This window comes from Buteo buteo, chromosome 4 (genome assembly GCF_964188355.1).
Source record: "Buteo buteo chromosome 4, bButBut1.hap1.1, whole genome shotgun sequence".
In the NCBI taxonomy this organism is placed as follows: Eukaryota; Metazoa; Chordata; class Aves; order Accipitriformes; family Accipitridae; genus Buteo; species Buteo buteo.
Window position 1 is genome coordinate 60,455,043 of NC_134174.1, and position 26,957 is coordinate 60,481,999.

Sequence of the window (26,957 nt, forward strand, 5' to 3'; positions counted from 1 at the left end):
AACTAAACTAAGGGGAGAGTTAATTCATACCAAAAAAAATAATAAATTAAAAATCTGATAACTCCATTAAACAGAATCCCCCCCATCCATTCTCCCCTCACATCCTTTCAACATTTCCATTTCAGTATCAGTATCTTTAAGAACACTATTCTGACTTTTGCTGCAGGTATTCAAATTAAACAAAAAACACTTCAGAAACAGATTTTAATACCATATAAAAAGTAAACAGTATATCAACTACATTCCTCTGACTATATTTTCATGTCATAAAATCAGTACCACTTCACTAACCTTGTGTGAATCCATTTCTGTTTTCAATTTGTTCTGAGCCCATTTTACTTTGATAACATGAGAATTGATTTCTTCTTTCAATTTTTCTATTTCTCTGTTGAGTCGAGTGGCTTCACCGTCCTAAGAAGATTTCATAGATACTATTTTATGGATTAAATCATCCAGTGCATCTACAAGACTCCTGCTCAAGTGTCACATGCAGGGTTGTTTTTTTTTTCCTTAATGCCTGAATTTTGCAAAAGCATGCACATACTTGAGAGTGCTTGATAATGCTTTAGCCCATAATCCAGTGAAAAAAAACAACATTACTGTTCTGGTTTGAATAGCAAGGTAAGGCTGCATCACTGTTAGTATACATTAACGTTACATATCTCTTAAAAGACAAAGCACAGTCTAGAGTTCTGATCTAAAATAAGTATCTCCTGGGTAAGCTGCACAGTCCTCTTTTTCTTCTTTTCTGGCAAAAGGATGAGGAAACACAGGTTCAAAGTGGTAAGGTCGTATATTATACAACGCTACAGAAAAAAATTGTGACACCAATGGCTCGGTATTACCAGCTATACAGGTGCAGACTAGTGTGAGAACTGACAGCGAAATGTATGCAAGTCAAATCACTAACCTGTGCCAAGAAAGGATGTTAACAGAAGCAGACTGCTGGCAAAACGTTCTATACCAGTACCCACAAACCACTGCATTTAGCCAAATTTCCAAATTGTGTTTCTGAAGTAATAGGCTCATCTTACCAAAAAAGTTTAAAGCAGCACAATTCCTGTAAGGCTCTAGTGTAATCCTCAGGAGTTATGAAGATAGATAGTATGTTAAGTTTTGTTTAGGAAACCTCAAGTCAAGCTGCCACTTCCGGTTCATGTGAGAGAGGACACTGAGGTGATTTTTTGTTTCAGAAGCGTAATTTTTGGGACTTCTATTAAGGTGTATTTTTCTGATCCTTCTGTGCATAGTACAATCACTCAGAAGAGGCCCAAATCAAAGTTTGAACCCTATTTATCAATTTTTGGATCTTTCACATGAAATAAAATTGTGAAGCACAGCTATGAAGCACAATACAAAAGACCTGGAAGAGGCTGGTGGGAATTTCTTACTGGCTTCTAAAAAAGAATGGCTAACTTTTGGAATTGGGCCTGAAAAATTCTATTGCTTTCTTACCAATTTTTAGTAGTACAAAAGAGAAAATACAGAGTGAAAACAGAAAAATAGCAAAAAACCCTACAGCCTTTAAAAAAAAAAATCCAAACGAGCTAGAAATTCCCTTAAAATCCAGGCTCTGCAACAAGCAGTCTTTTCAATTTTGTCAAAAAAAAACCCTAATGTTTCACAAACTAATATTCAGGGAAATATTAAAAGGAACTTCAAAAAGATGACAATGAGAACTCAGTAACTTCTTCCCCTTCCCTTGAAGGAAAGGGGTTTTCACAGCTATACAGCAAACCCAAATGAAAACAGGTTTCTTTCCCCAAGTACAATAGCAAACAAGCGATAAGGTTGTTCTGATAGTGCTTTTAATCATTCACTCAAGCCATACAGCAATACTTAGAGCACCTTAGTTTCATAGAGCTGGTGCAATCTTCCTTTTTCCTGGGAAAGTTGTTTGATTTTATTAGTATGTTTTTCTATTTCTTTGTTTGCATCTCTCACTCTTCTCTCAAGTATCTCCTTTTCCTTTCGGAGGTCAAGGGACTCCTTCTCCCCTCGGACGTATTTCATCACCATTGTTTCCTTCTCATGGCGTGCTTCTTCACATTTCTTGTTTGCCTTGAAAAATATTAATAGAATGAATCAATCTTGTATTTCATAATTAGCTTTTTTAAGACACTACTGGATATTTTCAGTATCGCAGTATAGTAGCATAACAAAGTAGGACTCAAAAGCTCCAGTTTTGCAAAGGCTAATGGTTAGATCCCACTTGAGTACTAGATTACTCATACTTCTAACAGTAAATATATATCTAAGCAGTTGCAGTTTCACAGCTAAACATCTCAAATGAGTTATCAATACATTAGTAATCTGGGATATAATTTGTTGTTTCAGAAGGAAAGAAGTGTATTTGCTAAGTTTTAGTAACAAAATAATTTTGCAAATACCCAGTACCAGTCCTCTGTCTTCCCTCATCCACATGCCAACTGCACAATCATTATCCAGTGGCTTATTTTTCAGATGGCTTATTTTCAGTGGCTTATTTTTACAGATTCCCCCTGCCTCAGCACTAACAAATTCAGCCTCAAATAAAAGAAAGAATCAGACACTGAGCTTTAGAGTTTAAACAATAGATAAAATACTTGGCATAATACGATACTAAGGAAAAAAAATCATCTCAGTTCTCAGTAATACATGAGACAAAATAAGAGCTTTGTGCTGGAGTTGAGAAAAATATTAATTTTGTGATAGCCTGCCTGAAAAAAAGCCACTGCCAGCTTTTACCGCCTTTTGAATCAAGATCAGCTTACAGGCAAGGAAAATGAGATTTCCTTGAGGGCTGAATCCCATACATATAAACATACACATTAAAAAGAGTTATCAGGCACTCTAGAATGTTAACAGCTATTTATAACTTCAGTGATGCCAGTTATCAAAAATGCTACTGCATGCTAGTAGTTCCAATTTTGGAAATTTTTGCCTTACCTAGTGATCTAACAACTGAAGCTACATTTCCTACAAGAACCAAGTTTGTTCATAAGATGTTCAATAACAGTTTTTTCTATTACCTGCTCCATTCGAAGGGCCATCTCTTTATGCAACTGCTGAATAGCATTTTTGGCTGCTGCATCTTGAGTTAAAAGTTTGTCTTTACTGGCTTTCACTTCTTTATTAAGCTCTTCCATTCTTGCTTCCAGCTAAAAGACAACATTATGAAATAATTATAGGGAAAATAAGACTTTGATCATGTCTTGTACAGGCAGGAACATTCCACACAAAATTAGATGCTTCAACAGATATTTACCTGTATTTTACACTTCTCGAGCTGCAACTATCCATATCAAGATCTAGCTTTGCATTACAGCACAAGCATGAAATATATCAATTCTCATCTTCAGTGAGACTAAAGATGCATCAAACCAAGTTAAACATGAGGCATAGCAATTTACTACACAAAAAATTAGATTGACAGCAAATGCTGAGATGCCAGAGCAGAACTGGCTGCTATCTGAAGTTGCTTTACCTTCCACCCTTTTGTTGCTACCCCTGTGCCACATCCTCCACCATGCCAGCAAAGCAATCATGCATCCATACGGAACTGGACTAGGAATTAATTGATTGAAAAATAACACAGCAAATAAAGAGGACCTTAGTCATTATCCTGGCACTATTTTTAGCCACCTAGTGAACAAAGTCAGAGACCTGATCCAGCTGAAGCGTAATTACAAATGTTCAACTGGAACACTTCCCAGTGCATGTTCACTTCACAGCCATGCAAGTCCAGTACAAGAAGCAGCAGCACTAGTGCAAGAGCGAGTGGTGGCTACATAAGCTGTAATGCTGCCCAAAGGCTGTTCAAATTGTGCCTTAACGACTATCCTCTTGTTCCAGGGGAAAGCCAATTCACCAAGGTTAGGTTTTTTTGGTTTGGTTTGGGGGGGCATGGGTGGGGTATAAAAAAGTACACAAGGTCTCAGGGTCGTTATCTTACATCTTTGTGCAATTCCAAACTGCTACATAAAACGCAAGAACAACTTAAAACGCTTCTGTTACCACAAATGAATTGATCATACCCTGTTCAGCTTTGCAAATGAATCATTGCTCATAAGCAAAAAAAGTTTTACACATACAAGCATGCACATACAGTTTGCTTACAGTTGTGACTGCAGCCAAGCTTTCATTTACTTGAAAGCTACCAGAAAACACTAATTCAGAAATCGTAACAATAAAACACTCGCACCACAAATGAAAAAACTCAAGTGTTTCACTACAGTGTATCTTACAACTCCAGGTGCTATCCAACTACAATATAAAAGTATAACACTGAAAACCAGTATTTTCTAAAATCACTTGCAAGTGTGTAATCACAGATTCTACTTATCTGACCAGAAACCAAAACAAACTCCTTCACAAATATTTGTTTTCAGAATGGGATAAAGCAACTGCTGCATGATATAGTTTCACAAAATCATACAGTGCTATCATGGAAATGCAGACAAGAAAGAACAAGTAAGCTGCTCATACCGATTTATTCGGGCATATGCAATTCCAATTTGTAGCTTAAAAATAAGACTTTTCAATTCCATTTTCAATTACATCATGGATTTTCAAAGATTCTTTGAAATTAACCAAAGACAGACTAAGCTTCTACATATGTGAATACATTCCTGTGGAACACTACAAGCCTGACACACTGCTTTGAGAACAGATTTCTGTGTGATGCAGACATTAACAAAGAAACTGGACAACGAGGATAGTATCACCAGTACTTTGACAAACAGAAATTAGTATTTTAAATGCTATCTCTTGCCAGATTTCTAAGCTGTAATCTGTAATGAGTTTATAAAGCTGAAGAACAACTGTTGGAACATTAGCAGATAACTTTGTAACAGACAAGCAGTGACACCTGCTGTGATACCTTTTCTTCGCACACTAAAACCAGCCTACACCAATGCACATTCTTATGCTCCTCTTTGGCCTGTCATGGTTCTAACAATTCACTGAGGAAATGCCTGTATATAGTAACCAGTAATATCAAAATAATGTGCAAGACCACAGTTAATATGCTCCACACTCTATACACATTCCACATTTCGTTAATATTTAACAACTGTAACTACACCCCCATCCACTTCTGTTAGCAGACACAGCAATTAACAGAAGATAAAGATGACAAATTAAAAAGATCTCCTTTATGACTGTGTAAGAGAAATAAATCATCCTATCAGGATAAAAGACTGAATATGTCATTTTTTGTAAAAAGGTCTAAGAGGCCTTCAACACGCACTGTCTCCAGCAGGAAGCCAAAGTACACAAAACCCACCTACCAGGGCAACCCACGAAACAGGAGCTCTCTTGACTTGTTCCAGATACGCAACACTTAAGTGATGTGAATCTAGAAAGTCAGTTTATCCAAAGACACTAAATGCTTTTAGCCAATGAATATTTCTTGGAATGGAAGAGCAGATGTATCCTCTTAAAAAGCTTAGGATAACGAACACAGGTATTCCTTCCTTCTCCTTTATGCTATCAAGGATGTCTTGTTAAACAGTGGCGATAGTGACATCGTATACAAGTGAGATACTAACCAGCATTTCTGTTTTGTTATCTGTACCTGTTTAATAATGTTGAGGTGCTGCTTTTCTGTTTCTGTTCGTTTTTTCAATTCATCTTTTAAATTGTCCTTTTCTGAGCAAATATCCAAAATCAGTTCCTGATGTTTTTTATTTTCTTTTATCAATCTGTAAAAACAAAAAGAAATTAAAAACAAGGTACAATAGTACTGGGGTTTTTTGTTTGTTTTTAATTTTGAGATATATGGGTTCTGCTCTTTGATCTGCAAATTTTATTGGGAGTTACAGCCAGAAACACTAATGAAATCCACAAAAGCCTTACAAAAACAAAACAGAATTAAGTTGTACATGTGAAACTTAACTCCAAACCAGCAAGCAGCATCTTTCTTGTGAGGAAATTGCTTGTTTCCAGCACTTTGGGGTTGTTACGGCCCATGGTGACATGAGACACTTGGTACCTCTATGCAAGGACAGAACTGTAAATGTTAATAATTTTAAAGGTACTTGTAAGACAGTAACTTCCAGTCAGATAGCTCTGCCAGTCAGATGTCTGAAAACACAGAAACTGTATTCATTTCATGGATTGCTCAGAGTAGCCCTTGAAGTTCACAACCTGGTAAGAAACGGAACCCTGATTTTTTAAGTCCTAAGTAGGTACGTAACTACAACAGTGTCCATGCTTATACTCCTTATAAGGTTCAATTTTTTAGCAATAGTTTGTTCCTTTGCAGCTCAGCTGTTTGCAGCCTGAGTTGAAGCTGACATGTATTTAGTCTGACCTCCTAGCACAGCAACAGAAGCTAGTTACACATAAAACTCAGAAGTTACACTGTCAGAATTGGTGAATAAACAAGAGTCTCAAATGTATTTAAATGTTTGAAGATACAGTTAGATGGTGGATATTTTAGGCCACCAATTGCATGAATTTATGGGAGGCAGGCATTTACCTGAACAAGATATTTAAATATCCGTTTACACATACACTTTCATCTTTAGCTCCTTTCCTTTGAAAAAAACCCTCTCTAAACAAACTAGTCTCCTAAATTACAAGGAATTCAAGACCATCAGTGAAGGAGAGCTTAGCACTTCTGGTTTTCAATCCATTAATGAATATTCCAGGGTTACAAATTCTTCATTCACACAATTGCTGCTCACCTATATATCTTAGATCTGATCACAGGAGACAACTGGCCTATTTCCAGAGCCATGTTACAAGAAATTCTGCTGATCGTAAACTAAGGGACAAAATCAACCCAACCCAGAATGCCCTTTGGAGCAAACATAACATGTTCCACAGCAGTTTTACACTTGAGGTGAGTGCCCAAGAATCAAAAGGGTGCAGCTGGGATAGCAGCTGGCAAAAAAAAGATACCAAAGACATATTTATATAAAAAATTTCCTGTATGTACACGTAACATATACATATATCTATTTATACAAAAATTTGTCTCTTAGAAAGTAATTGGTCCATAGCCAAAAACAGTGACTTGCCTTTCCGTTTACCATAAACAAGTAAAACACAAATATCTCGTTAACTTATGATCTCCTGGAATGACAACCATCTACACACCCACCACTTCAGATTCCCACTCCTCCTCTGTAATTAATGAATGTCTTAACTATGCATTCCCAAGCTTTCCTGTCAGCAACTGACTTTTCTCACATTTATGATTTTTGTCAGAGGTTAACTGGTGAGATGCAAGATAATACTTTCCCTCCTCTGCTTTTTGGGCATCTCTTCTCCCTCTGCCTGGTTTCCCTCCCTTTGATGTCCTCCCATACCATGGTATCAGAGTGCTTTATATGAAGAGTACGACACTCATTTCCAGCTCTGCAAGCAGGAATAAATTTGAAGTCAGAGGCTACTTTTTGTTAGCAAAAAACATTTCTAAAGGGGTAACAGAATATGAAATGCCAAGTAGGGAATCAAGAAATCAAGCAATGAACTGGCTTTTGATGAATATAAATATTCTCCATGTAGCATACTGCCTGGCAGAAGTATTAAGCCCAGTTTATCATAGCAAAGTTTATAAGCCATGCATTTCAAATGCCCTCCTATAAAATGTGGTAAGACAGTAGTTTATCTATATATGACATTTCCAACTCAAAGAATAGCTCTCAACTGATTAACAACTTTGCTGGATTATGACAGGAGAATGAATATTACTTGAAAAAGAAACAAGCAATTTCAAATTCATAAATAAAATGCACATTGCAGGAGTTAGTAATTGCAAAGACTCATTTCTCCAAAGACATATATGGATTGAATGAATCCTGGACTATTTTTATATCACCGTTACTTTTACAGTATTTAAGTAATTCTAGACATTGCCAGGCTACTCAACTGAACAGTTAGCTATTCAGTTGCTGCCAAATTCCACAAGAATCCAGAGATCCAAGGACACATTTTTATTTAGAAGTACATACCACAAGTAAAAATAATTCCTCACTTAAAGAGCATAATTTAAAAAGCTCATTAACTGTCCTTATAGCAACTCACAAGAGACTACTTGTTTATACCAAAATGTTGTATGCAGTTGTACACAACACACAACCAAATTTTCAGTACACACCTCCAATTGTGATGAGCATACTCAAATACTCACTTTTTTATAGTTTGTTCTTGCTCCAGGTATTTATCTTGCACACATTTTTCAAACACAGCCAAGGCATGTTCACCCTTCCGCACACCATTTGGGAATTTTCGTTCCTTTGAAAAATCTGTAGATAAGAGTTCAGACTCTATTTCCTTTAGCAAATCCTCCTGTGAGGAAGTCTGATGTATTGTGGAAATAAGCTTCTTTGTGCAGTCTGTGTCGTAAGGGCTTTCCGAATAGATTTTATCACTCGATTTTTTCACAAAGTCAGACTCCTCCCTTAGGTCCCGTAATATTTCCATTAATGACTGTTCTGTCTGATTAGGTTTTGGATCTTGTTGTTCAAATTCTTCACTAGATAAATGTTCTGGTTTTGTGGAGCCTTCTACTTTTCTTTCAGAGCAGGTATTGGCACAGCAGTCTGCCCCTCCACACGGCGGCTGCTGTCTTTCTGCCAGGTCCCCATTGCCGCTTACAGCAATAGCTGTTGAATCCTGGTCTGAGGGCAACAACCTTGATTCCCTTTCCAAGACACCAGCATCATCTCCAGTATAACTGATGCTTGAGCAGTCCTTCATTGCAGATGTTTTATCAGACGACTTATTATCTGGGGACCTGGAAGAGGCATCATCTGACAGATTGACTGGCTCCACCTTGCTTTGCATTTCTGGTAAATATCCCTCCATCATTTTCCTTTGGAACTCTAGAAGTAGAATTCACATTACACAACATATTATATTCAAAATCAAAATGAAAAGAGACAGAGAGGGGAAGAAAGGCTACTGGAAATTAAAATTCAAAGGGCAAAAATATTTAGACATGTAAGTGTCTGAAGTTGTTGATCTTCCAGCCTGACTTTAAGCAAACGCTTCAATACAAGTTTTTCTAAAAGAAGGTGAGAAATCAAGGATGGCAAACAGGAAGTAGTGGGGTAGTAAATGCCAAGACAATAAAAAAAAAGCAGAGCTTTTTAGAATTTATGATTCTATCATTTAAATCCATAAAAATTCCAAGTAGTCACCTCTGAAAAACACTTCAGACATAAAATAAAAACAACAACAAAGAATCCTTACAGCTTTCATTTTCCTATACATGATTTGAAAGCAACATCTTGACTTACTAATTTTTACAACATAGGGTGACTCCCTCATCCAGTCAGAATATTCAACTTCCTTACCATCATGTCCTCCCTCATTCACCACCCATACACCAAAATGTATTTGTACCCAGCAACCTAAAGGAAGGGGCTGGGGGAGGATGGGGGAGAGAGTCTCTTTTCCCATCTGCTTTCAAGCAGCCAAAATCCCTTGCTGTAAGAGCACAGATGGTCTGCAGCACATTTGTGCTCTCAAAAAGTAGCTTGCAGAACAAACATTTGATGAGTCGAAAAGCTATATAGAAAGTGTTCTACTAGAAGGACACCATATTGAGATCCAAAGAGCCAGAACACTTACGGAAGAGCCTGAATATAATGCTGTATCTTCTTTTTCAGGAATCCCAGGTGATCAGGTGTCTGGAAAGACTGCTGGCATTTTTAGCAAGCACAAGAAGCCCTTATATCATTTCCGTTAGCAGGAAATCATTACAGCAGTCATAGATTTTAGATGCAACCCTATCCCCCGATACTGGATAAATTAGACTACTTAAAAACAAGGGAATTTTTTCATTTATAAATTCCACTCTGCTATTCCAACAATTTTATCACAGGAAGCAGTAACACTGCCATCTTGCAACATCAAGCTTGTTTTCATACTTGCTTTCTCATTTGTTTAGCAGTCTCTTACACAGTCACAACAGACCGAGTCATTCAGCTACACGCTGCAGGCCCTGCACTTTGACTCGCTCTGAAAGGAAACCCTTTGTGCCGCTTGGCTCCACTCCTCCAGAGTCCTGCCTTATTAACCAACACTTAGTACTGAGGCTTACGTTGTTAAAACAGAGGGATACATGAATCCCATTAGGTCTGTGACTAATTGCTACCGCTATCACCTTTCACTATTAGGTCTAAAAAACAGATAAGGAAAAAAAAGAACAACCTCAGCCCATCTGTTTCTACCAGGAAATACCATTAAACAACCAACCTACCACTAGTACCCGAAACCAACAGTTGGGCTACAACTGCCAGTTAATCAACAAGAGGAAGGCATAAGGAAAACTGAGCATAAGGCTGAAAGTACGAAAGGAAACATATCACGACTAGACAACAGTCAAAAATCATCGAATGACAATTACACATGTTTAAGTAACAAGCAACCACTTTTTCTTTTTGGTTGCAAAGCAAAAAACCTCAATGCTACAGCCCCTAAACCAGTACAAATCAATAGGAACCAGAAAACAAATGGTAAGGAAAGCTACAAATTAAAAGAGAGATGGTGAACATATGAATTTATATACAATGTGAAACATTTACAATGACTCCCCTTTTTACAAACAGATCTCCTCTGATACTAATAAAATCCCTGACTCCCCCTTCCTTCAAAGGATTCATGCTTAGGTCAACACTGGAGCCAACAAATCCATCTTGGTTTGTGCAGCCAAAACAATTGCTCTTTTGGTACCTATCCACTTTTTGATAACTTCTGCTAGTAATGAAAGTTCACAATGTACTACTGTTATTCTAAAATAAAACAAACAAAAGAAAGAACCCCTACTGACAATCTCAATCTGCAAGCAAAGAGAATGACCATAACTGCACAAAAACCCATTCAGTTTGATAGTAGCAGAACACACTAGTAGTACCTACTTCATTAAAAAGCTGTTAAAAAAGAGTGTTTTGAGACTGATGCATCTAACGCAGTCACTAACCGTAAGATAATTTGCAAATGATTCAGTTAAAAGGCAAGAGAAATTCACCTTTTAGTATCTGTTCCCTCTTGTTACAGGTAGTTTATAATCCACACACTCAGCTGTAGAAAGAAACTGTATTAGTATAAAGCTGAGGTACAATTTTTTTCTATAGCGGTTACTCTAGTCTAACTTCTTGCTACCACTTTCTCTGGAATGATCAGATGGGGTTTTTGGCTCATTTTAAGCCTTTTCTAAAGTCCTTTCTAAGGTGTTATAAAACCCAAAAAATGTGCTATTGTTTGATGTATTACTGCCTCAAAGCTGCTCATCACTGCCCAGATGCTGCAGTTCACTGCCACAAGAAAAGAAGTGGTAAAATCAGATATGTGAACATTCATTTTAGTTAATATACCTAAAATCTCCAGTCCAGTCAGCAAACTGGATGGTATTTCTCTTCATATGAAAGCAACTGATGAAAAAACACAGCCCAGTTAAGACAGTACATTTGGGAAGGATACTGTTTTCATCTTACTGTGTTACTTTCTTCTGTAAATAATACTGTGAATTGGTATTAGAGAGAAAGATTAATATTATGTGGAAGCAGAAACACAATTATTTGCATAACTCGGTTAGTCACAGAGCAATAAAGTGCCACCAACTCGGTATCCGTGATATCTTACACTTAATATCAATCATAAATAAAGCGTAGGTTTTGTATCAAATGCATAGGGAATTTGAATAGTGACTATACAAATCAGTTAAAGCATGAAAAGTAAATTATGATGATTCAGTGTTCCCTGCAGACCTACTCTAATTTCCAGTGGTACCCAGAATATAATTTACCACATTAAGAACGTTCACAGACTTTCCGATTCCAATACATTTGATTTTAGCTCTATCCACCCAAATCTATCTCAATCTGTTCACAACCCGAGAATTTTTTTTTTCCCTACTGCCACTGGATAGTACTTGTGTTCTAAATACTAACTTTTAAACAGAAATAAAACGTAACAATTCATCACAGGATCACAATTTATCTTCATGTCAGAAATATCCAAAGAAATCATGTGGAACAACTGTCAATGTAAGTTCATCTTGATATTGAAATGTCTCTTGAATACCCAAAGTTTGTTGTGCCTACCTCAGGCAACTGAATATAGCACATACCTCCTTCATAAGGCCAGAGACAGAAAACTAAAGAAAAGGCTACTGCTTTGTAAGCAAAAGGTTTTGTGTGAAAATACTTTGAAACAATCAACGTTGCCAGTACATGACTGTTTCACATCAAACATAGAAATACAGCAAGTCCCAGATAATACTTGGACACCAGGTACACATTTGATAGCAGCTCCATGTCTTTCCAGGTTTTATATTCGTCTTCTATTATCTTACGCATCTCCTTGTAACTGACTCTCCCAAAATCAGGGAATTAATAATGTTATAATATCACTCTCTTACAAAATACTGCACTAGAAAAACAAAATAGCTTAGTGTCTTTTATGATTTCTTCAGAAAGCATCAAAAGCAATCATAAAAGGCAAATCCTGACTCAAGCAGATCAACCTTGTTAATGCGTCAGACAAGCAAATCATGGTAGATCAGCATACAGCATCCTGAGTGACAGCAAAGTGCCAGGTGAGCACTGGCCAACCTTCTTGCGCTGTTTTGATAAGCTTCTACCTTCAACGAATTGCTCTGCCCCTTCCTCAGGGTTGATCATCATCTGAACAGCATGGCAAAAGTGTCTTGCTCCTCAGTCCCTTCCATGTGATGTTTGTCTTACCCTCACAGTGTATGTCCCTTCTGCTGTCTATGCCACAGGAGAATGCAATCACTACCAAGTCAACTTAAAAATGCCCAGGGTAGGAACTTCTCAAAGTACCATTTTGAGATTAGCCCAGCCCAAGCTTGCCTGCCTGCATACCTTGAATAACAAGCCATCTTGTGAAACTGCCACACATTTAGTGTGGCACGTGAAAAGCTTTCTGTCACTGACTTGTAACACCTTTTGCTGCTGTGACAGGACTCTTACCACCCGCACAACTGGTTTGACCAGTCCTCCTCCTCCTCTGTTTTACAGCTCACAATTAATTTGACACTCTAACACACCTTCCCTGCATTCCTGCCCCTATTGTAAAGCTAAGGAGACAGCCATCTGTGTTCCCCCACAATGCAGTAATACAAAGCAAAGCAAGTGGAAACGCATCAATTCAAAACCTGGTGATGTGGGTAGCAGAGAATGAGCAACAGGAACACAGCTCAGCCAAGCTTCCTTTACAGCAATAATGGGCCCACAGGCCCAGTTTGCACAAGCAAACAAAACACCTCTCTGCATATATACATCAGAATATAGACAAGTTTTACCCTTCAAAAACAAAACCTTGCCTTTTTTTTTTTTTAAACAGACACTGTTTTTCTCATCATAGATGCATTCTTCAAAGAAGCAAGGAGCATGCACAGCTGTTCCTCATCATCCCATGGTATGCAAAAATTTTAAATCTGCATCAGCACATATTATGTCCGTTTTAAATATTACATTAGTACTTGGAGAAGTAGTTAAACTGCAGCCACAGGACAGACAACATTAAAGGCTAGTACAGGCAAGGGTTGCAACCATTTCTCACACTACTATAACTGAGATGTGCTTATCTGCTAAATTGCTGATAGCACAACTGACCGGAATCAAAAGCAGAGAGCAGAGCCTGCTGATACAATGAGCGGACAGCACACCAACTTTTTAAGGCAGATATGTCTCACAGGTAAGTAAGGGAAAGGAAACACTCAGGAAATAGTATCTTTTTTATTCACTTACTTTGTTACACAACAGAAACATCCTCTATTAACTGCTGATCAAATGACAAAAATAAGAACAAATATGACAATCATTCATTTAAGCTCTTCAGTGAAGTATTGATACAACATAAGTATTGAGTATCTAGGGAGAACATCAAAAACCTTGATACATGGTCCTGTAACATGCCAAAACAAAGAAGAAAACGTTTCTTCTAGCTACCTTCAGTAGCAGTCATCCTAAGTGTTCGTTCAGCCCTTGCCCCATTCATAGATATGAAGTTACAAACATACAAAACATCTTGAACAATCATTGCATATAAAAAAGGTAAAACTTGCAGGTGAATAAAATGTACAAGCTGCTAGGATTTACCTGGGTACTTCCATTTACATTCTATTGTCTGTAAGTAATCTATCTTAAGGTTTAAAATTACTTAAAAATTAAGTCAAATAATGTTTAATACTTAGCTGTTTTAACAGTATAGACCTGCTCTGCAAACTACCAGAATATAGGACAAAGGTTCTTGCTCTACTAAATTAATCTGCTAAGTGGACAAGTCAAGTAACTTTTTCTTATGTAAGATTTGGTCTCACTCTTGCAAGCTGAGTATGTACTACGCTGCATCATGTCAGTTGGATTTCTGGAATAAAAACTCTAATAATGGTACTACATCATCGCTATGAGAATTATGGCAATTAGGTACTTGTTTATAATATAATTTTTACAGTGAAATGAAAATAGAATTTCCAGAAGAGCCATTGATACCATGTTTGAATGCTAATTTGACTGTTTATTAATCCAAAATTTATTAAACTACATAAAATAGCTGTATAAGAAAGTATGTGATGAGTTCCTGCACTAATACCATAGCAATTACCTGGAGAAATAAAAAGCCAATTAACAGCTAGAAGATACATGCCACTAATTTTAAAAGCTCCTTCAATTCAAATTCTGATTTTAATACAACTATACATTCTGATAAATTAGGTTATGAGAATTAATCTTCACATGCGGTAACAAAGTAATTTAAATTATTCTTGGTTTAGCATCACTCTTCCAAGTATACTGTTAGACATGACATCAAATCCACAGATGTCAGAACACAAGCCAGGAATGGATAGCTTCTACAGGTACAACTCTAGAAACAAGATTACAAGTAAAATATATTTCAAGCAATACCTACACTGAATCACCATACTAACTCCTTTATTCAACCTCACTGGAAGAACACTGTCTGAAAATTTAAGAACTCTGTGCTTTTCTGTAGTAGCAGACAGCTAAGGCCTATCATTTTAACATCAGAATTTAAGCCCTTTCTCCCTCCCTCTCTCTTCTTTTCTTTCCCCTCTTTCTGCCCATTACCCACTACAAAGTGAAAGAAAATGCTGCAATAAAGATGGAAGACAGAGAGGGTGGAAAAAAAAGGAGTATCAGAGTTGTTCCTTTCCATACATGCTTTAAGAGTAAATTCTCACTTCAGAGTCCATTCACTGGCACGGAGAAAAGCAGTTTCTCTAACAGTCAATACTCCTCCTTCCTCTGCTGAAAAGTACATATACTTTTAGTTTTTAAGGAGGCTGTTGACGCCCTCATCCCTTGGCTGTCCATCAGGTTACCCACTATACCAGTTGAAAATCTTACCCCCAATTTCAGTACTGCTAATTCCCAGCCACTAGAAGGTAATTCATGATGAAAGCAATTCCCTGTATGCTTCCTACTGTCTGCACAGATCTAATTAGGAACACATCCTTTCCCAGCTATAGCCTGCTATTCTGTTATTACAGGCATGCACTGAGAACCTGGTACATTTTAATTCAGTATTATGCCATTTCAAACTGCCCGTCTTTTCAATCTTCTTATGGAGCACAAACATGATTCTTTTAAATCCCTGACTACAAAGGACTTTCCTAAGCAGATGCACTATTAATGCTAGCATTTAATTTCATAAAATAGCTTGACCCAAGCTATCAACACTCATGTAAATGGTCAAGGAGCAAATGACTTTGTTTCACCCAATTTCAAAATACATGCGAGATGACATCTAAACACACTAAATGACAACTATAGGAAGCATTTTCTGAGGTGTAGCTGCCTAGAAGAATTCACTAACAACAAGGGAAAAAAAGAAAGTGTGTGCCTTGTCACCTAGTAACTATCACAATGGGGGTCTTTTACAATAAACAGATTAAAGAATGACAGAAGTGTGTGCCTGGGGTTGTTCTGTAAGCAAAGAGATTGACTGTCAAGGTCCTGAGAAATAACAATCACTGCTATAAGAGAAAAAATATATTTAAGCTACAAAGCTTAAACATACTGCAGAGAAAGGGGCAAAAAAGGCAAGGCGGGGCTAATGCTTCACAGGTATGTGCATATACAAAAACTTGTTCAAACCAGGGTGGATTTTGAAAAAAAGTGAAGAGCATTGAGGTAAGTGACTCTGAGGCACAAAACCTTCTGAGAGGGGAGCAGTAACAAGACCTTAATACAGTAAATGCAGTTCACTGGACACCAGGCATATTCAACCATGCATTATATAATATAATGGCCAGTAGCGGTCAATTGTGTCAGTTCCTTTCAACAAGAACGGGTTTTCCACCGTCTTTGGGTAGATGTTCTTCACTCATAGCTGTGCTCCTAAGTGAGATCTTGTAGCAGAGTCACTGATGAAGAGGGAATCACCTACTCTCCAAACAAGTATACATGCAATCCACAAAATAGTGAAAACACAGTTCTCGCATCATCAGCTAAGACCATGCATGGTCTTCTCCTCCGGATATGTAGAAAGCATCCAGACAGGTTTTATAGGACATGAAACAAGCTCATTTTTAAATAGAGGTACTATTTAAATTTAGAAAGCCATCCTCTTTCCCTTTCCACTTCATATCTGTCACAGCACAGTACTAAAATTTCCTTTAAGTAACAGACCAAAGTCTCAAAATGACCCAAAGCTGTAATACAGATATGATGCATTCCAGAGAGTAGGTGGGGGACAAGGAAAGGAGTGATGAAGCACCCCATGACTCATGGGCAGATGACCCCAACAGTCAGCAGGGACCCAAGTACCATGACCAGGCCAGGCAAGCAGCTAAGTGACAAAAGAATCTGGTGACACCAACACAAGCAGCCCGAGTTCCTGGAACTCCCTACCGCTCTTATTTGGATGTCACCCAGCACTCATATAGTTGCATTGCCACTGCAGTCTGTGCTCTAAACTTGCTAAGGAAACACTGCATACCTCTAAGCAAAGTCCACATGTTTACATGAAAAAACCTAACTAGAAAAGAAGCCCCTTGAAATTGCTTCAGAGCAATTCTCTTTACATTGTAATTTGAGATCCGTACTTCCTGATTCTTTCTCAAACTGCACTGGATCAATAACTCACAAAATTGCTGCTGTTACTCTTTATTTTGCTTGAGAAGATGTCATCTTCTCAAGATAAGCTCCACTGGAAATTCATCATAATCTAAGTAAACACCCTTAAGCAATAGTCTCCTCAAATGCTCTGTAGTACTCACTAACCTTCCATATTGGTTCTGGTTTCTGAACTCACAGCAAACTAAAGTAAATTAAACTTCATTTATCTCCTTTACTATCCAATTCAGGTTTAGTGTGCAGCTTGCCTGTCAGTTACTGGGAGAAGTGACACTGCTTGCCCTTTGGCCGGCTTCTTATGAAGATAGCTAGAAAAGGGGTTTACTCTTAACACCCTCAACCTGCCCAGTGAAAGCAAATCGCTACTTCTTTTTCCTAGTCCTAGACCAGAAGACTTGGGCAGCACTACATAACTCAAATAACCAGCTGTCTATTTCAGGTGCTGTGTTACTGTTCTCTGTACCAGATTCCAACTTATCTTCAAACACCTCTGCTCTTCAGTGTCTTCCTCTCCAATTCAACCAAAAGAAAGCTCACTTGATCTTTTTTTTTTTTTTTTTTTACACAGTTGGTTTTTTTTTTGCTAGCAGATCCCAATGTTGTGGGAGCAAGTGAGGAAAGAATAGCTTCATTCTGATACTGGAGGTGCCAGATGCAGACACGTACAAATCATTCCAGTTTTGGCAAAGCTGGATTTAGGAAAGCGGATGTACAGCTTGTCTACATATTTAGAAAGTTGTGGGGTTTATCTCTGTATATAACCCAGGTGATAGATGAACAAAAAAATCTATATCTCAGTTAAACCAGTTAGAAATTTAATGCTTCCATGATGACTGGCCTGTTTGTTCACCTGCAATTCTCCAGACAACAAAGTGAGCACTGAGGCACCTGAAACTAGCTGGTCTAAACAGATACCAGAAACTGTTTCCCCTACTTTCATTACTCTAGCTATCAAACATCAAGAGGTCTGTTCATTGATATGCGTTAGAGCTGAAGATATAAATAATATCAACTAAGTTGTGCAATCTTTCAAAGCTGATCCAATAACAAAAATAATAATTAAAAAAAATCAAGACATACACACACACACACACAAAAAGGCTACTAAAAAAAATCCAAACTAACAGCTAAATCTAGAATTGGGGAATCTGGAAGACAGACTTCTTTTAAAAGTGAGAAGCATTACCCCCATGGAATTATAGCTGCTGAAGAAAACATTTAATTTTTTTCTGTTTCACCCAACAGTAAATTAAAATGCAGTCTTGTGAATTTCCAAGAGGAAGTTACACACATTTTCCAGTTACTTTGAAGATTCACACTAACACCTCAAGTCACATTGTAATACACTCTCCCATTACTCCAGCCCTCCAACTACAAATTAAAGCTCTCAGCAACGTGCCCAGACACACCTATGGACATACACTGCTCTCCCAGACTCAACTACAAATGAAACTTCCATTACATGTCTTATACTGTTCCATGTCTTGACCTGTAAAAGCACTGAGCACCAGAAGCTCCCCTTCTTTAGCAAATACACAACTTGGACATGAGCTGAAACTTCAGCTCTTTTTGCTAGGACAGAAACTAACATTTACTTCGCATGCAACTGAGGACTGACTTTTAATTCAGTAATACTGAGCAATATGCTTCAAAACATGCCTTTTTTCTGACATGATTTTCAAAAATTCATATAAAGGAAGATCAGCAGTGTCCTATATCTATCCTGAGATGGCAGGTTCACACTCATCCCTTGGAAATTGTGATTCAACAATAATTGTGATTTTAAAAAGGAGTAATATGACACGATAGTATACATGCAAATGCATAATCAACTTAACTCTGCCTCCTATTCACTCACGTTAAGCACGTGTAATATTAAATTCCAATCCACAGACTGATTTTTACAAGTGGTTCATTACACTCAAGCAGAACCCCAACTCAGAAGCACCTCTCTTCATGTAAGCAGCTACTAAAGCTCATGAAGCAAAGACAAATACATAACTTTAACAAAACCACATTTATCATTTATACTTCAATAAGTGTTGGCTCTTTCCCCAATCATTGCAGTATAGACTAAAGGTTCTGGTAAAGAGATTTTTTTTATACTGCCTTACGTTTCAACTCATGCATCTATGACATGAAATACCATATGATTGAAGTTTCAACAGTCAAAAGGCTTTTCTTGATGCAAGTTCTGATGTTCATCAGAATACCCCCCCAAGAGAAGCAAAAACTGCACATCAGCACCTTTTGAACAGTTCAGTTACAGACTCACTTCCCTCTTGCAGGTTCCTGGGCAACAAAAAGAAAGTACAAGTGATTTAGCCAGTCTTCAAATGCAAATTCAAGTGTTAACACGAGATGCAATATAATCCAGTCTATCACTGGAGATGGACTTTATTTCAAAGAGTTAATTAGGATTTACTGGCTGAAGAATACTGAAGAGAATTATAATGATTTTTAGAGTTTTCATGACAAGTCCCACATGTATGAAGCAACCAGCAAAGACCTGGAGTTCCATGCAAAAAAGCTTCACAAATGCCACAGCATTTATTAGGAAGACCATAATTTATTTGTCTGAACAGTTTGTTCCACAAAGGACTACTCCTCTTCTTTAAATATCATGCTACAAAATATTCTATTAGAAACATAATCTTAGATGAATCATAATAAAATAATAACTACTTTCTATTATCTTTAAACACATTATCCTAAGACAGATACATTAAAGTAACCATTAACAACGGGACAACTGTTAAAAATCACAGGAACTGCCACTTCATTTCAATTCAGGTTTAATTTCCAACCTATTACACTCAGGTAAGAGATGAAGCTGCAGGACAGCTTACATGCTCTTACATGTACAATGACAGTCCAACAAGACTGCTGAAGAAATAACTGATTTGGGGGCATGACTTTTTTTTCTTCTTCTAGTTGTGTTGTCCATTGTAAAACCCAAGACGCATCGCTTCAAGAACTTCTCACATCTTTACTAGACAATAATCATTATCTGAGCAAACTAAAATGCTTTTCCAAGTCAGTGCCAACCTGTCATTGCACCAGAACTCTTGCTAAACAATTTACACGACAATAAGACTAAAAATAAAATGGAAGAGAAATTTTACAATTTGTGTTAGCAGTTAGCTGTAGTGTAGTCCTAATAATACTTTCACCTAAACTAATCTGGACAGACTGAACACACCTTTCTGTTTCACTTTTTGGGTGAGGTTTTATGTTTCTTTTTCTAAAGCAAATTGTGTCTACCGCTCACCACATTGACTAGCAAAAGAAAATTTCCTGTTTTTTCCAATTAATACCCAACCTATGAAAGATATCATGCAAAATACAGATAAGAACTTCATCACAAATGGCTTTCCTAGACTAAGCATTATGCCAGCAGATAACACTGCAAAAGAGGGAAACTTAAATCCTAGAGATAATTCTATTTTCAACTGAAGTTTATAAAGAAATGAGGATTCAGCAAAAGAGGTTCTGTTCTACATGAAAAGATATAAAAAGCAGCTCTACTGTATACCAGCTGTGTAGAGGGACAAATCAAAGGTTTCAACTAAATCAAAAGGGACTGAGATAGAAAGGTCCAGAAAACCAGGTATTTTACATAATCTAGCGTGAGATGTATAAACGTGAAGCCAGAAGGACTGTTTGAAATGTGTTTGGTTACATCTCCACACATAGAGGTAATCAGAGCAGCAAGCCACCTAAGTTTAGAAGTGATGAAACGATAAAAAGAGATGAACTGGAATGAAAAGCATCACAACATCTAAGAAAAAGTCAGAAAAAGAACAGCTTAAGAAGAGATGAAGTTGATCACCACTGCCTGCATTCCATACAAAACAGAGAGGGTGGCCATGAAGTCTCATACACTGATGGCCTTCCTGTATTTACAGATCACATATATAGGAAACAAAAGAAACACACTTTAGTCCCACCTATACTAGCTCTCCTAATATTAACTCACTTTTGCCCAAGACCAAATACAAGATACTGCTCTAATTTAGAGAAAAGATTATTGGGGTATCACCTAGTACTGCCAAGAAGGAAGATGGAACATAACATGGTCCCATCTACACAGAAAAGCTAGAGGACTGCAATACAGATAGGACAACTGTGACTCTCAGTACAAGTGGTAAAACTGGCCGTGTACTGGGACACAGAGTCCTCCAGCCCAGGCATAACGACACAGCTCCCTGATTCAGCTCACACAAAGACCTGCTTTGATGCACATGCTTGAAGGGAGGGGAGTGGAATGGTGCATATACACATTGGGTACTCTCAGGATTTCCTTGCTTTTAACAGTTTAATACTTATATCAATTATTTTTCTCTTTGAATTCCTTCAAGGCACCACTAGGTTTTCTACCAATCTCATGTAAGTAGTTAATATTATGGTCATATTAACTCCACATACACAGTCAAGTAACAGCACAACTCCAAAAGGAAGTTCATCGGTTAAGGTTTAACAAGAGGGACTGGATTTGTTCCCACCACAACACAAGTCACGGGGTACACCTTGAAAGTGTTATTTTTTGTCATACTATTCCTGAGGTTCAAAGCTCATGTCTTGGGGAAAACAATATACTAGCAAGAGCATCCTTTTACTGTGAGCTTCAAATGAGACTTGGATACTTAAGGGTTTATGCACAGACTTGTAATCTCCTGCTAGTAGCATGTCTTCAGCACAGAACAACTCTTACTCTAAGTAAAGAACACCAGTCTCACCTACACCACTCAGCAATTGATGAAATACGACAAACAGCACTACTGTAACCTTTCAGAATTTTAGCATCAAGCCTTCAACTCTGCTTTTCTTCTCTCTTCTGACACAGATTTGTTTCTGATGAGATTTCCCCCCCCCCCCCCCTCAATTTGAGGCAGCAGGGTCTTGGTCTACAACTTGGAGATAATATTGGAAAGCATTACAGGTAATTCTTGGTTTTGGCAACAGGAAAGTAAGTTCAGAACAAGCCAACTCAGAACTAAGTACAGGATATTGCCAACTACTGGAGCCCACATGTTAACAAAAGTTGCAGGCTACTGATTTAACATATTTGTCCTGCCTGGTAACACAACTGCATCCAGAAAAGCATTTACTTTTTTCCATAGCTCTTTAAAAAGCCAGCTTCAGGAAATTCAATATTAGCCTTGGTAGTGATAAGCAACATCCCTGCTAATTAGGACCAAAGAAACCATTCTTGGTATTTGGTCCTTCAGTCCTTTTCTCAACACTTTGAAATAGTGACCCTCACAATATTAACAAAAATCTGTCAACAACCCCAGATCAAGTCTTATAGAATGATAGAAAATACTGTTTCAAAGCCAAAGCAAGAAAGAATGACTGAAGAATTTCAGAAAAAGAAGAGGACTCAAAGACAATACAGAACAAGTTTACTTTTTTTCATAAAATGGATGACGTTTCAAACTGACAGTCTCTTGAAACATCTTCAGACTTTCAGTTTCTCATACTTCTAGAGCTTAACCATCTCCTCCTAAAGTCAACGGCAACATAAGCATTCATGCCAAACAGTAATCAGAGTGATTACACTTCCTAGTCGATATAAAAATGCAGCTGCAGCTCATGCTGTTTCAACAATTTTCTTATACAACAGAACATACAGGGACACTGGTCACATGTGGTTTTTTAGTGTATTCTGCTTGCAACATTTTAACTTCTGAAAAGCAGTTTTACAAGATAAAGTAAATCAACAATAAAGCCAGACTACCGTACTTCTAATCTTACATACAGATTTCAATTCCACAAGAGATCTTCTCCTGGTCTGCACAGAGTCTCACTGGAAGTATACACATATCAGACTCACCTGTGCAGACTATTTTCCAGGACAAGAGCCAAAATCCGCAAGCCTACATCATAATCATCTCGCTGAAGTTGCAGTAAAGCTTCCTGCTTTCAAACCTAGCAGGGCAAGCAGCTTTTGCAAATACCACCTGCAAAAACAAGGACACATACTCTACCGCAAGACTGTGGCCGGCTCTAAAAAATAACCTTCATACTGGTGTAACAGTTGCTGGGTTTTGTTATCTAATTATTTAACCATAAAGTGAAATCAACACACGACCAACGAAACGGGACAACCTAATTAATAACGTGGAGAAGAAACCTGGCAAGAAACAAAGAGACTACGAGCCGGCACAGGAGACAGAGCTACCCGCTCGGGAGGTCCTGACTTAGAAGACACTGCTAAGGCAGGACTTTACCCCCCCGGCCCCGGACCTCATGCCACTTCGCCCCTCTCCTCCCCGCGGAACCCGAGCCTCGCCCACAGACCTGCCGCGACCGCTGCCAGCCAAGTGCCCCCACCTGCCACACGCAGATCCTCTCGCAGCGGCCCCCGCCGCCTCAGGGCACCCGGGGGAAACCTCCCTCCGCCCCGCGGCCCCTGCGAGGCCGGGGCCGGCCACGTCGTCGTGTTCCCCCCCCGCCCGGGGTTTTATCTCCCGCTGACTCCGGCGCGCCGCGGGAGGCGGCCGTAAACGGCTCACCCGCACCGCCGGGGAGCGCCGAGCCGTCCCGCCTCGGCCGCGGGTGCCCCCGCGCCGCCCCCTCGGGGACCCCGGCAGCGCCTGCGGGGCCGCGCAGGGCTGAGGGGCGCCGGCAGCAAGCAAGCAAGCACCCACGCTCCCGCCCTCCCCCTCGCCTAGCCTTTCCGCCCGCCCTCCGGCGCGGCTCCCTCACCCGCTCGCTACGAGGCCGGCAGGGAAGGCGGCAGCTCCCCCATGGCGGCGGTACGCCCCGCCGGCCGCCACCGTCCCGGCGAGCTGACACATCAACAAAGATGGCGGCGGCGGGCGGTGCTCCAGCCCGGGAGCGGAGGGGCGGGGCGGGGCCAGCCCGGCGGCCTGCCCGCAGTGGGCGGGGCCGGGGGGAGCCCGGCGGGGGCAGCGCCCGCCCTCCGTCCCGGGTCGGCCCGGGCGGGGAGGGCCGCGGGCCGGCTCCCGCAGCGTTGCCGTTCTGAAGGGGCGATGGGGCGAGAGGCCGCTCCCGTCAGCGACCTGGGCGAGCAGGCTTCTTCTCCAGGTCTCACCCTCAGAGGAAATCACACACACACACACACACACAGAGGTTCGCGGTGAGGGCGGTCCGGCGCTGGAGCCCGGTGGCCCGGAGAGACTGAGGCGCCTCCGTCGCTGCGGGTGTCCCGGAGCCGTCTGGAGCAGCCCGGAGCAGCCCGCGGTGACGGCCGGACCCTTCTGGCCGCCTTCCCTCTCTCCCTTGGACCGCCGGTGCGTTCCCTCAGGTGGACGGGGACGAAACGGGCCCTCGGCTGCAGGTGCTGACAGCTCCGGGAACTGAAGCTGCTGGATTCCACACCCCAGACCACTCAGAAAAGCGTCTGTCGAGATTACTTCAACCGGGAAGGTGGTTTGTTTTTTTTTTCTTCTCATTTAAAGACACTACCTTTCTGGGCAAGGGATCTCATGTCGGGCATTTTGTGGTGCTGCCCGAGACCGCTGCCATATAGAAGGAATCCTTCACCCCAACAGTTTTTAGAGAGATGGTCACAAAGGTACCTCCCTCCCCTTTTTGCAAGATTGGCACGCAAGTAATGACTAATAGAGTCTCTTCTTCCCTAAATAAACATCTACTTTTTCCAGAACGAACCCCCACACACGACGTCAAAAGCCTCTGCACCCACATGCCATCTAAGAGTACATCCAGCGATGGTAATAAACAGAGTCCAGCTTCAGTTAACGCCTGCCGGTACTTCACGCCTTATTCTGACGGGATTAAAAAAAATGTGAAAAATTTGCTGGGCATCAAAAATCTGGAGTACATTTCAGTGCTGGGAGCAGCAATTTATCAGTGGAAGACAAAGCTTTTTTGGAATCCAGAGCACTCCATAAATGCCACTTTATTTATTTCATAAAAAAATAAATTGAAACAACTACCTTAGCAGACAAGCTGTTAAGTGAAAACGCATTTACTATAGCAGATCAGCTAGAGTTAGGCACTGGCATCTTTCCTGCAGGAACTTCTTAAACATGACAATAGAAAAGCAAGTTAAAATCACTGAATAATTTGGGTTGGAAGGGACCTCAGGAGCATATCTAGTCCAATACTCTACTCATGGCACAGCTAACTTTGTTAGATCAGATTGCTCCTTTATTTTGGCTAATTTACTTTTATATATGTATAAAACCATATTCATACCTATATGCTTTATACCTATAAAACCCAGCGATGATTTCTTCAGTTCATACCTTGGATGACTTTGAAAATAGAATGTGTTGCGTAACTTTATGTACTAACATTAACTGGAAGCAAGGTATTTTTCTCCTTATTCTTTCCAGGCATTTGGAATTTTAGAGCCACAAATGCAAATTTTGGGGTCCTAGGAAATGTTGCCTTGAAACCTTTTTACAGATCCTTAAAAACAACACAGGAATCTTAGAGAAAATCAATGTACAAACCAGTCAGAGCTATCATATCTATAAACAGTGGTTTATAGATGAACAGTGGTGTTCATTATTTGGGGAAAGATAATACTGCTTCCGATAATTAAACAATATCCTTGCCATCACCTCTAAAGCAGCACAGGAGTCAGATGAAGGCACATGTCTTTAAAAACATTACATAGGTGAGAGCATAAACGAAAGTAGGTTGTGGAAAGAACTCGTGGCCTCAGCTTTAACCTCCAAATAATACTTTGAAGGCAAAAATCTCACCTTTGCTTTGCTCATAATATGCTGTGCATTCCATATTGCTAAAAATACATAAAAAATAAGGTGTGGAATAGAGATAAGCAAAAAATTTTCCATTTTCAGAAAGCAGTGCCATGCAGCACTCATTTGCTAATTGCCATGCAGCCCAAGTCTAAGCTTTACTTTCAGAAATGTTCCTTTGCCACTACAGCTCCTGTTCTGCACCTGAGCAGCAAAATTCACCCAGCCTTGCTGCTCTGTAACACAGTCACTTCAGTGCCCAAATACTTCTTATTTCGTCTTCTCTTCCAGTTATTTAAAGGCAACTGCAGAGACACCACTGTACTCTGACCCCAGTCCTTCTAATGTTTATGCCTCTGCTTTGCTGTATACTTTGTCGGCAGTCCCCCTGACGTTAATCATGTGTGGCTTAGTGGGTCCCACAAGACCTGGCAGAATTTCAGTTGATTTTCACCTTTTATTCTGGATGTTTTTTTCAGCAGGACTGAAACCAGGTTAAGAAAATTGAGCCTGGTTAGTGGAGTTCTTCCTTAAAAGCAGGCAAAAAGGATTTTTTTGTACTCAGCTAGACTCCCCACGACTCTAGTCCCAGCACTGATGGTCAGACAGTTCTGATTCTTGTAATACCTGTGCTTAGTCCAAGTTTTCATCTAAACAGTATTTTACCTCCAGGAGGCAGCCACAGATACTTAGGGAAGGATAATGACAGGACATTGAGAGAGCCCCTTCCCCAAACTGTCTGCATTCATATTAAATAAGAATGACTGAATTACTGTACCTCTTAGTTAGCCAGCCATAGCTCTCATTTGGCATGTACAAATGCTGAGGAAGACAATTTCTGAGTGAGAGAATTTATCATCTGAAATACAGACAGTCATGCACAACAGACTTCTCTTCTGCTGCAGACATAAGCCTGCATTGCAGAGGCAGAAGCAGAATTTGGCCCATATTTTCAAAAGGTTGTAGTTCTAGCTTTTGGCTTGTGCTTTCTTATCTAAGAAGAAGAAAAGCAAGAGTTCATGTAATTGCTCAATTTCCAGCTGATGTTGGTTAATTATATATAGCATTTTTATAGCTTTGCCCACTGAAGGGGCTTACAATTCTATGCTTTCTCCTTCAAATAAAAAAGTGTTAGCAATTCCACTTCAAGGGAGAACAACAAGGTGGCTGAAACAGCATATGTGCTGAATACCCC

The 26,957-nt window shown here is 39.5% G+C and overlaps 1 protein-coding gene across 4 annotated transcripts in view; it reads right to left on the reverse strand.

Annotated features, from left to right (window-relative positions):
• The window catches only part of CCDC186 (coiled-coil domain containing 186), a 39,672-nt gene extending 15,777 nt beyond the window's left edge, over positions 1-23,895 (reverse strand). For 2 of the 4 annotated variants that reach the window (XM_075026453.1, XM_075026450.1), the window contains exons 1-6: positions 23,775-23,895; positions 8,123-8,816; positions 5,558-5,684; positions 3,012-3,140; positions 1,849-2,061; positions 292-411 (exon numbers count right to left, since the gene is read on the reverse strand). In XM_075026453.1, coding sequence (XP_074882554.1) covers positions 292-411; positions 1,849-2,061; positions 3,012-3,140; positions 5,558-5,684; positions 8,123-8,802 — 1,269 coding nt within the window. In that variant the 5' untranslated portion in view covers positions 8,803-8,816; positions 23,775-23,895. Of the gene's footprint in view, positions 1-291; positions 412-1,848; positions 2,062-3,011; positions 3,141-5,557; positions 5,685-8,122; positions 8,817-9,567; positions 9,613-22,899; positions 23,027-23,774 lie in introns of those variants that run through there. The other 2 variants (XM_075026451.1, XM_075026452.1) reach the window with 2 other exon arrangements.
• Between the last annotated feature and the right edge of the window lie 3,062 nt (positions 23,896-26,957).